The following is an 11,113-nucleotide window of genomic DNA, read 5'->3' on the forward strand; positions in this document are numbered from 1 at the left end:
ATAATATGATTTTTTAAAAGTTAAACCGTAAAAAATGAATGAGTTGATTTAAGGTGATGTGGCATAGTAGAACTTGAATCATGTTGAGTTCACCGTTGGAGTAGAAAATGAGTAAATTGCTTCAAGATGATGTGGCACAGTGGACCCCATCTAAAGAACCCATATTGAGTTCACCGTTGTAGATGCTCTAAGTAAGGTGATTTTGTAGTTGGATGAGTAGTTAGAAAACATAGTAGCTAGAAACCTGGAATGTGAATTGTACAACTTCCTTCCCTTATCCTCTAAAAACTACAACACAACATGATTGCGGGAACTGCAACCTTGAAGCTCAACCTCTCACTTTTTTCTTCAACCTACTCTTTCCGCAATTCCTCTTCTTTATTCCCATCCAACTTTCGTATTCGAACCCCTTATTCTAAACCCCATTTTCTCAGTGAGTTTTACTTTCATCTTTTAATATTATTAATCATCTATTCTTCTTCCTTTTACTAATATTTACGTTTCTTTCAGAGATTTATGCGGTATCAAGTAACGATATTAAAGTCGGTACCAATCTCGAAGTCGATGGTGCACCTTGGCGTGTCTTAGGTATATATTATTATTATTATTATTACTAACATAGTGTTTCTAATTTCAACTTTAATTAAATTGTGAGTAAGTTAGGGTTTGCGTTGTTTTTTTAGAGTTTCTTCATGTTAAACCTGGAAAAGGTGCAGCATTTGTGAGGACCAAGCTCAAGAATTATCTTACAGGAAATTCTGTTGATAAGACCTTCAGAGCTGGAAGTTCGGTAATGTACCTTCATTTTTTGCTTAACATTTATGTTTTCACTGTGTTGTTTGGGTTACTAGATTCAATTCAAGAAGGAGACTGAATTTTGGATTTTAATTCACTTGGAAATTGCATGGATTATGTATTTAATGTTCCTTTCATGATTAATTTTGATTAGATGCTTTTGGGGTGGGGGTAGAGCAAATTCGATCCTCTATGGAATTTCTTTTATAGTCTAACTGTCTATAGTCGATTCGATTGCATCTTATAGCCGGTTGTAGAGCATCTAGGTTTGGGGGCGGAGGGAGATATGGCGTAATTATAGTTTCCTTTATGTTTTCCTAAGAAAGAAAAAACATGATTGAGGGTGTGGTTGAGTTACCGTTTGATAAAAGTAGTTTTGAGTAGACTTGAATCAGGGCTGGCTCAAGAGTGAATGAGACCTAAATCAAACTTTGAGAGAGGTTGGACCATTTTGTCAACATGTGCGGCCATTTTTGCTTTATAAATACCCGTGTATGCATTAAGTTGAGTATTTTTATTGACATTATTGTTGCTTTATAAAAAGCTAATAGAAAATAATTTGGTTGCCTTACTCTTGGGCTTTCGTCAAATTGATTTAGTTACATTTGAGTTTCAAGTGAAATGGTTTATCTTCGGGTGTTTTTAATTTGAAAACTAGTTTGACGTGAAACTCAATGTTAGTTTTTCGACTAGATGGAAAGTTACTTTATATCACTTATACAAAAACTAAGAACCGGAGACTAATTCAATTTTTCCTGCAAGTATCCAAACACCTCCATTTTCATCACTAAAATCACGTTTGACAGGAGACGAAAACAATTATAATATTTTCCACCGTGAAACCAAAGATGCATTCAGGATAATTGGAAGGCCAAATATTTGGATTTCCTTGTCAGTTGCATGTCCAAGTTGTGTTCTGCTTGAGTCTTTTGTCTGACAACTGAAAACCCCCTTTTTATCAGGTAGCAATTGCATACTGTTAGAATATTAGAAAATATCTTATATTATCTATTATATTATATTAGAGTATCTTGAGTTATTCTCTAGGATCAATTTATAATCATATTAGAATATGTCTCATTATTATTATGATTTATTCCTGATTTAGGATTGAGTCCATGTTTCTCTATAAATAGAGATTAGTATTGAGTCTTTAGTAATCAAGTTAACATAAAGCTATTATCAATAATATTCAAACCCTTATTATTTTCTCTCCTCCTTTTATCTGAAATCCCACAACTTCAACATGGTATTTAAAGCCCATTTCAATCCTCCTTGAACGATCTCGCCTCTATTCCGTTGCCGAGTTCCCACCAGTTAGGGAATATAATCGTAGTTTCTCTTTTCCAACATTCCGACACGTTTCACTCGTTTTCCGTTCAGTTCGCTATTGTCGCCAGTGCCACTATTTCCGATTAATTTTCTTGCGAACAGAGTCGTCATCTCCAGATCAGGTCATGTCTGAAAGCGCATCGCCAAAAGCTGTCACATGCGCTCTCACACGCTGCTAATCTCTCATGCGAGTAGATCTCACGCGCCGCCTTCTCGACACATTTTGACGCCTCTCAGTTGCTGCTTCGTCGGCCAATCGCGCCTCAACCTCGAAGTTTCAAATCTGCCCTCGTATTCTAGTTCCGGGCTACGGTTACACCTACTTCCATTGTAAGCGGAATCTCCCAATCTACACAACCCAGATTTTTTTAGGTCAAAAGTTGCTCCACGTGCGCTCATGTGCCTCCACGATCCGCTGTCTACTGCTACCTTCCATATGCTATCGCTGCTGGAAAAGTTTTTCAGCAAGTTTTCCGAAACAACCATTGTCTCTCTTGTTTTGGATGCAATTTCTCACTCCGTTGATCGACCATGATTTCATTTCATTAGAGTCGCGCTGCTTCTTCTTCTGTGTTTGTCATACGATTTCGTTCTTATTAATAGATTATAACAGTGGTTTCTATTCCCACCGACCATCATTCTGGTGGTGTCCCTTTTTCCACAAATGAATCATATTAGTGATGACTTCTTTTTCCATTGTTGGTCATTCTGATAATGTCTTTTATTTTCATGACTCACACTTTAGTATTGAGTCTTTTGTAATCAAGTTAGCATAAATTTATTATCAATAATATTCGAACTCTTTTCAGGATAATTGGAAGACCAAATATTTGGATTTCCTTGTCAGTTGCATGTCCAAGTTGTGTTCTGCTTGAGTCTTTTGTCTGGCAACTGGAAACCCCCTTTTTATCAGGTAGCAATTGCATACCAAGCTTTAGTTAATATAGGCATCTTCTATAAACCATTTAGGTTACGCTTGGTAGTGGTGCAATTTTCCCAACATTCATGAATCATAATTTCTCTGCTCATATTCATCCTGGAGATCTTGGGAATTAATTCTGAATCTGTTTCCATATGGCATTTAAAACTTGATTCCTACCTACCTTCATAGGAAAACAACCTGACCCACCCTGAATTGTGGACCTGGAATGGCAAAATACTGTAGGGCCTAATTGAGCTTTGCTTGTGTGTGGATCAATCTATAATTGTTATACAAGTATGGTGCAACTTAGTGTGGAGGGTCTTCTGCTGTTTGTCGTACAATATATGCCTAAACTACAATACACATACACAATACTAGTATTGGATACAATACGTATCCAATACAGCGGCATGTCGTTCCTTGAAAAATATAGGATACGATAAGTTTAGGATACATATATAAAAAAAAATAAAATGATGAAGGTTTGAAATATGGGTGATGAAAGAGAAGCGACAATATAAATTGCATGAGTGAGTGTTTAAACATTCAACATAAGTTATCTATTCGAGATGTGAAGAAGAAGAGTTAGACGTGTCGACGGCGTGTCAGGAGTATGTCAACGGCTCATCGTGAGCATTTCAGAATTTTTCTTATTTATCAAAAGGGTCTCCAATACTGCGTTGGTGTGTGTCAGCCTATCGAGTATGATATGGAGGGGAAAATGATGTAACGGTGAATCATAGTGCCTAAAAAACTGGCTGATGATTTTCCCCATGTCCTGTGGTCTGTGTCCTTTATGCCATACCCCCACCCCTCAAAAAAGTAGTTATTGCAATTTTCTTGTTAATTGCTAAGGTAATCTAACCTATTTATGTGAGTGGTGAGAGTCTTCAATGATGTTGTGACAACAAAGTATTATGAGAGTCTTGTCTCTCTATCAATCTGTTGCTTATAATTTCTTATTGGGATTTACCTTTACTGGATTTTCCTGTTTTTATCTTGTCTGTTCCATTTCCTTTTGACAGATTGATGAAGCAGATATAGTCAAGGAAACAAAGCAATTCACATATAAAGATGGTGATCAGTTTGTCTTCATGGACTTGGTATCATCTCGAAACTGGAATCCTTAATTATATAATCTAATTGTAGATATCTATATTACTCTTAAAAATGACTATGATTACTTCCTATCAATCATTGGTTATGATGAAGAGTTAGCCAATTACCAGTAATTCTTTTGCTTTTACTGCTAGTAAATAGTAATTAGTTAGCTAAAAATTAATGTACCGTGTGTAGTCAATCCTTACCCTCTATTTTGGACTTGCTCTATGTTAATATTATATTATCAGAGTACATATGAGGAGACTCGTCTGGGTGAAAAAGAAGTTGGGAACAAAACAAAGTGGCTGAAAGAGGGAATGGACTGCAATTTGCTATTGTGGAATGGAAAGGTAACCTTATCATCTCATAGTAATTTATTTCTATCTTCCACACTCTAAGATATTTATTTTCTAGGCCATCAATGATGATAAAAATTGGCAACTGTGTTCTAGGACAAAAAGTGGGCTCAAATTTTGAAAACTCAAATTAAATTGATTTTTTATAGACATAAATAAGGGGGAAGTAACTAATTGCAGTTTAATTTGTCCAATGGAAGAAAGTTTCGATTCATGGTTGCTAATGCCTAGATTAGGATTCACTGCAGTCAAACATATTTGAGCCATTAGATGTACTAATTACTCCATCGTGGTCCTTGATTTTTTAATTAGAAAAATAAATAAAAATTCGAAGGGGAGAGAGAAAGAGAGAAGTGAATGTAGGGAATCCAAATCCCTAATGCCTAAAGTATTAAACTAATCTAAATTGTATTGCGAATTCAATAATTTTAAGTTTTTCTGGATGTCTTTGAATTTGTATGGTTGTATCAGCTTTAATACTATTTTCACTTCGAGATAAAAGAAAAAGTAGGTATATAGATGCTGTGTGGTTATATATTTTGATACAATATGCACTTTGTGAGTTTTTGTTTTTCCATATGGTGTTTTACTTAGACTGTTGTCAAATAGGTTCAATGGTTACTCACTCAAAGCATTGATAAGTACAAGGTGTATTCTTGTTTATGCCTAGATTGGTAAACACAAGGCTCCTCGAGTGATTTAGGCTGTATCCATTCTTGATGTGATTTTGTTTTGATTTTTAATCTAAAATTTAAGGATGGAGACACTTGCTCACTTTAAAGACATAATCTGAAAAGTAGTTGTTTTGCTGATTAGCAAGTTGGCGTTTATAAATTGATATGATGTCAGTTCCTGCTATTGGTCTTGTTTAATAACTTGTCTGTTGATATTTTTCAGGTTATTGATGTTGATCTCCCTGTAAACGTTAAGCTTAGTGTAGTCGATGTGGATCCGGGGCTTAAGGGCGACACAGCCCAAGGTGATGCCATTTTGTTTAAACTGCTAATGTCTTTCTGACCAAATTTATATTGTAAACATTATTAATGCCAAATTTATATTGTAAACATTGTAAATTTATTGCTTTGTCCTATGCTGTCCTTTTTTTCTTAGAACTTATTGAGCCTCTGAAAATGAAATTTGATGCACAGGTGGTGGAACAAAGCCAGCTACTCTTGACACTGGTGCTGTTGTAAATGTCCCGCTCTTCGTAAACATAGGTGACGAAATAATCGTTGATACAAGATCTGGGCAGTACACAAGTCGCGCTTAAGGTTTCACATCAAGTTTTGTGTCAATCAAAGTTCAGAGTACCATGATTTCTTTTGTTCTTTTACAATAACATGTAGTATATGGAACAGTGAACATAGCAAATTGACTATGTGCGTCACATCAGAGTTAAAATTTTGTTGTAACTTGTAAGTTAGTTGTGAATCTGAGGCTCTTGCGGCGCTTTTCTTCAGCATGATTGTGGTGCATGAAATTTTGTACTCATCAGAAAGCCAACAATTATTTAACGTTTTTCTTTTTACAGCGATATTTTTCGAGTCTTGGGATGAAGAGAATGAAAGAATAACCATAACTATTATTTAACTAGTCTTGGTTCACCTATGGAAAAAAAAACTTAGTTTTGCCCATTGATTAACTACACAATTTTATTTATGAAGATATCACACCACGCACACTTGCATACTTATATTTTTATAAAATTAATATACAACATATATTGAATATACAGGATGCTGCTGTCCAATTGTATCCATATATTAAGATTCCTAAACTGTGGCGGTCATGGTGCACATTGCACTGACAAAAAAACAACTTGAATTTAATGAATCGAATGGAAGTAAAGCTGTCTATGCAAGAATTGGCCTTTTACAGATCTTAATGCTAAACTAATCTTTACAATTCCATGGTTCCAAAGTAAGGAGTATCAACAAGAAGAGGCATATTCCATAAATGTGCATTTTAATCTGCTTGACAAAGTAGTTGTAAATTTGATAGAGTAACAGTTATTGCTTTGGTGAATTTCCTTTGAATGAAGCATGTCAAGAGATTCATTGGTCTACTATCACATTGAAAGTTTGATAAAACAAACTATCTTCCTATTAGTGAGCTGAATATTTGAACCAAGCATGTGGTCTCTAATCCAACAACAATCTAGTTTCCAACAAGCATAACCCGGTATGAGCACAGGCAGAGCTACCATTGTACTCTCTTATTCAAGGCTTGTTCAAAGCAATCATGGCAATCCAGGACACTACATCTTTGGTGGTAATTTCATCAAAAAGACATCTAGCATCATCTACTTAGCCGTTCAATACCGTGATACTCTAGTACTAGGTATCAAACACCAAGCATGAAGGTGCATCTCATCTTACTTGGCTTACTAACTGAAGCATACATGTGAATCCTCAAAAAGCGTGGATAAGAGTGATGGGATGGGTCTTCATGGATTCAAATTCCCTGCATTAATAAAAGTACACATTTACTTGCAGGAAACAATCTAGGTCATTGATTTGAGATCCAACTGTTTAGATTACACTTTTCCTTAAATTTGTTTTTAACAATTTAGACCATTGATTTAGATTGAACTGTCGTGAGGCAGTTACTATAGAGAATCCATTTTCGGCTACATGGATGACCCTAAGATTAAAATCCCAACTAGCCTCCTATCATGTCATGACTTATCTCCTTTGATTTCTCCTGTTCCCACAACTTAGCACCCTTAACATGAAATTCCTTATATCCACTAGCAACTCAATATCCATTTCAGCATCATCAAGCTTACTCGTAACTTTACTAACTTGCAGTTCCTCTCCCTTCATAATATTCACATGGCATAGGCTCTTTGTTAGGAACAAGAACAACACCTTGCTTCAATGCAACACCAAACAAAAAGGAAGCACAAAAAACTCTCCCACGTGCATTAAGTTCATTAACCAATACCTCATAACAAACTCTATCAACAATTCCTCCATTTGCATGCAAAAGGAGCAAACTTGATAATGCATCATCCACTCTACCCTGACCACAAAAACCTTCAATCACTTTCTCAAATTCAATTGCCTCAAGAGAATAACCCCATCTAACCATATCATTCAAATTTGCCAAAGCCTCATCAAACTTATCCCTCCAACAATATGCCTGAACCATCACCTCAACTGTCCTCTTATCAACCACCAAACCCCTGTCTTTCATTTTCTCAAACACTTCATCTGCATCATGAATCAAACCTTTTTCCTTCAATGACCTCTTACACAAACGTCTCACCAAAGTCCCCATCATCCTCAAATCAACTTCAAATCCAATCCCAACCATTTCCTTATAAACCCCAAATGCTGCTACAATTTCATTCCACTTTAACAACCCATGTAAAACAGTACTATAGCTAATACAATCAGGAACACAATCATGTTTCTTCATCATCTTCAAAACACCAAGACACTCCATTGGTCTCCCTTCCCTAGAATACCCTTGAATCAGTGTGTTGAAGGTAACAACATTAGGTACCAATCCAATTTCAATAGCTTCATTGAACAATCCCATTGATTCATCAGAACGACCCACTTTGCATAAACCATCCATAACAGCATTATAAGAATAAACATCAACACCCAAATCCAAATTGGTTCTTTTCTTCATACCCATCAAAATCTCAATTGCTTCATCAACTCTTCCTATATAAGACAACCCTTTCAACAAACAATTATATGGTTGAACACCAAGTTTCAAACCCTTTCTCCTCATGAATTCAAAAACCTCCATAGCTTTCTTCACTTTCCCCCTTTTGCAAAGGGAATTTATGAGAACGGTTATGGTCGCAGAATCTGGTTGCAACCCATTTTCAAGAACAGTAAAAAGCACTCCTTTTGCTTCTTCCACGTCGTTTTTCTCACAGTGGCATCTTATGATGATGGAATATGTGCAGCAATCTGGAACAAGTTGAAAAGATGATAACTTTGTGAACATGATGAGACAAAGGTTGAACTCTTTTGAAATGAGTAGAGCCATGAGAAGGTGATTGAAATCTGAAATGGTTTGAATTTGAAACTGAGCATCTTTTTGTAGAATCTTGTCGGGTTTGTTTTTGAAGGAAGATAATGATTTGATGTTTTGGACAAGAGCTTTGATTCGAAGCTTAGTGGTTTTGTGGTTGAAATTAATAAGGTTGTTGTTTGTTGTGTGTTGGAGGGATGAATTGGTGAGAGAGAAAGAATGTGCAGTTATAAGTAATGGCTTAACTGGTGACATATTAGGATGATTGTTGGATTTGGTAAAAGAGGGGGTTTTGATGAGTGTATAATGTGGTACAAAAAGTTGAAAGCATTTGGTAATTGGAGAAGCCATGAGTTTGTTATGGGGAAAAACCGGAAAAGGATCGTTTGTTAAAGATAAGCATATGCATTTGCTGCTTATACATATGCTACATCTTGGTTTTTATCACTAACTAGTGTGGATGTGAGTACATGCAAAATATTAATGTTTGTTTGTTAATTACTCACTCTGTCTGATTTGCTATTTTTCTGTCTCTCAATCGTAATAAGGTAACAATCATTCTTCCAACAATCGTCATCTAAAACCAACGAGTCCCAAAATTTTAAAACCTAAAATTCTAGCATTTGTGACATTTGAGTTTTCATATTCATCGGTTTATATATTTGTATGATTAAACAAGTAGTGCAAGAAATTCAATATCATAACCAGGGTGGGAATAGCACGTAACGTTCAATATATACTTACGGTATAATTTAGACAAATTCAGACCAGATTAAACATTTTTTAAATAAATAAGGTCAATGTTTTTTTTATAAATCTATTTAGTTAAAATGATAAGATTATAGGACATAAAAAAAAATTAGATCCATCAGACCCACATATTTAAGCAAATATGAATAATAATTACTAATTTTAAAAAATAAATAACATTTTTTTTTTAGTATTATTACTACTACTACTATATATACCTTAAATTTTGAATTTTACGTTAAATTAGAAATTTTCTAATCTTTTAGTAATTTAATTATATTTTTGTACTTTAATTTTTAACATATTTTAATATATTATAATAAAATTGAATTGAAATATAATATCATATAAAGTTAAATTATTTAAAAATGTCTTGTTAAATCTATAAAAAAAATATTTAATTTTATTGACTTATTAGTTCATTAATCTATTAAAATTTTGTATAATTACTTGTTTAAAAATGTTAACATAAAATAGGCTAATAGATTCTATTAGGCTTTTATAAATATCAGACGACTCAAACATAAAAAATAAAAAAAATAAAAATCTAAAACATATCATGTGTCAAACTTAACCTTTAAATTTTGTGATAGATCAAATTTATGTCATGTAAAGCTTAATTTGATCATACTAATTTTCATCCTAATCATAAATCACTTTGGAAAAATATCACCATAGTGTATGCCTTAATTAATATTCATTATATTTTGACACTTTTAACTCCAATACATTTAGCATCTTATTATTCTCTCTATTTCCTCTTTTCTATTACAGATATCACACAACTCTCATTATTTATCTCTCACAGCGTGTAGATAAGTGTATAGGTGACCAAATATTACTTTCCAAATTAATATATATGTGCAGACACTTTGTGAACAAAAAGTAATTATGCATTGTCTCAAAAAAAAATTTAATTGTACATAATAGCCTATTATATTAGAACATATTAAATATCTCATTTATAATATTTATTTATCTAAAATTATCTATCTCTTTATATTATTAATGAAATACTAATTACTTTTTTACACAAATATAATTTTATTTATTCTATCTCAACTCATTTAACTATTCAACTATCTAAAATTAATAAGAACATTTAAATAAATAAAATTTATTTTATCATTTAAATTAACATAACTTATCATTTTCTTATGTGGACAAATTAAATGAGATATTTGTAATAAGACAAAGATAATCTAATATACAGATATTTCAGTCTATATATAGATGATATTTTTGATTAATCATTTAGCATGGCATTGATCATAATCGAAATGATTTGCTGAAGGTCTTGCAAAACATAATATCTTTAGAATGTGAGACATGTTTTCTTCCTCCTCTCACCTTTTTCCTTCCAACAATAGGATTGATTAATTTTTTCAACACCATGTAAAATCCTGATCCAAATCTACGACCACAACTATGACTAAGACGAGGCTCTTGCATGACATGAGTCACAAGAGGTATTGGAGCTATGGTAATGAGTCGAGAATGTGACCTTTGCAACCTTGGTTCTGATAGGCTTCGCCCCATCATAGCTTTATTTAGCTGCGATGCGTGTGCCTCAAACGAGAGCCTCTCAAACTCATCCAATAAAGTGCTCTTTTCATCTCCGAATCTTCTTCCAATCATAGTAATTTCCTCCATTTATTATTGTTGCAATTAATGTCATTTTCACTAGCTACAAGAAAAATTTATAGTTGAGAATTGAGAATATGACATTGGAGGCTTAAAGGGTTACACATTTTTCTTTTCTCTTCCCTTTTGTTTACTTTAAGATTCCTAGAGGAGTCCTTGTCTAGCCCAAGTATCAGACATTTTTAGTGAGGTTATGATTTATAATTTATTTTGGCTA

At 33.8% G+C, this 11,113-nt stretch overlaps 2 protein-coding genes across 2 annotated transcripts; one reads left to right on the forward strand and one right to left on the reverse strand.

Annotated features, from left to right (window-relative positions):
• Window positions 1–224: 224 nt before the first annotated feature.
• On the forward strand, window positions 225–6,042 carry LOC101496395 (uncharacterized). Its single transcript, XM_004492499.4, has 7 exons — window positions 225–433; window positions 511–588; window positions 684–790; window positions 4,075–4,152; window positions 4,399–4,500; window positions 5,404–5,485; window positions 5,655–6,042. The coding sequence occupies exons 1-7, from the start codon at window positions 301–303 to the stop codon at window positions 5,774–5,776; spliced, it is 702 nt and encodes a 233-aa protein (XP_004492556.1). The 5' UTR covers window positions 225–300; the 3' UTR covers window positions 5,777–6,042.
• A 1,112-nt stretch (window positions 6,043–7,154) lies between these two features.
• LOC101496727 (uncharacterized) lies at window positions 7,155–8,986 on the reverse strand. The gene has a single exon (XM_012713590.3). The coding sequence runs from the start codon at window positions 8,851–8,853 to the stop codon at window positions 7,306–7,308; it is 1,548 nt and encodes a 515-aa protein (XP_012569044.1). The 5' UTR covers window positions 8,854–8,986; the 3' UTR covers window positions 7,155–7,305.
• Between the last annotated feature and the right edge of the window lie 2,127 nt (window positions 8,987–11,113).

This window comes from Cicer arietinum, chromosome 3, assembly GCF_000331145.2.
Source record: "Cicer arietinum cultivar CDC Frontier isolate Library 1 chromosome 3, Cicar.CDCFrontier_v2.0, whole genome shotgun sequence".
Classification (NCBI taxonomy): Eukaryota; Viridiplantae; Streptophyta; class Magnoliopsida; order Fabales; family Fabaceae; genus Cicer; species Cicer arietinum.

Excerpts from the sequence above, each read along its gene's own strand:
- LOC101496727 (XM_012713590.3), bottom strand. The coding sequence starts at position 8,853 with ATGGCTTCTCCAATTACCAAATGCTTTCAACTTTTTGTACCACATTAT.
- LOC101496395 (XM_004492499.4), top strand. The coding sequence starts at position 301 with ATGATTGCGGGAACTGCAACCTTGAAGCTCAACCTCTCACTTTTTTCT. Across the intron at positions 791-4,074 it reads CCTTCAGAGCTGGAAGTTCG|ATTGATGAAGCAGATATAGT; the intron begins GTAATGTACCTT and ends TCCTTTTGACAG. Across the intron at positions 4,153-4,398 it reads AGTTTGTCTTCATGGACTTG|AGTACATATGAGGAGACTCG; the intron begins GTATCATCTCGA and ends TTATATTATCAG.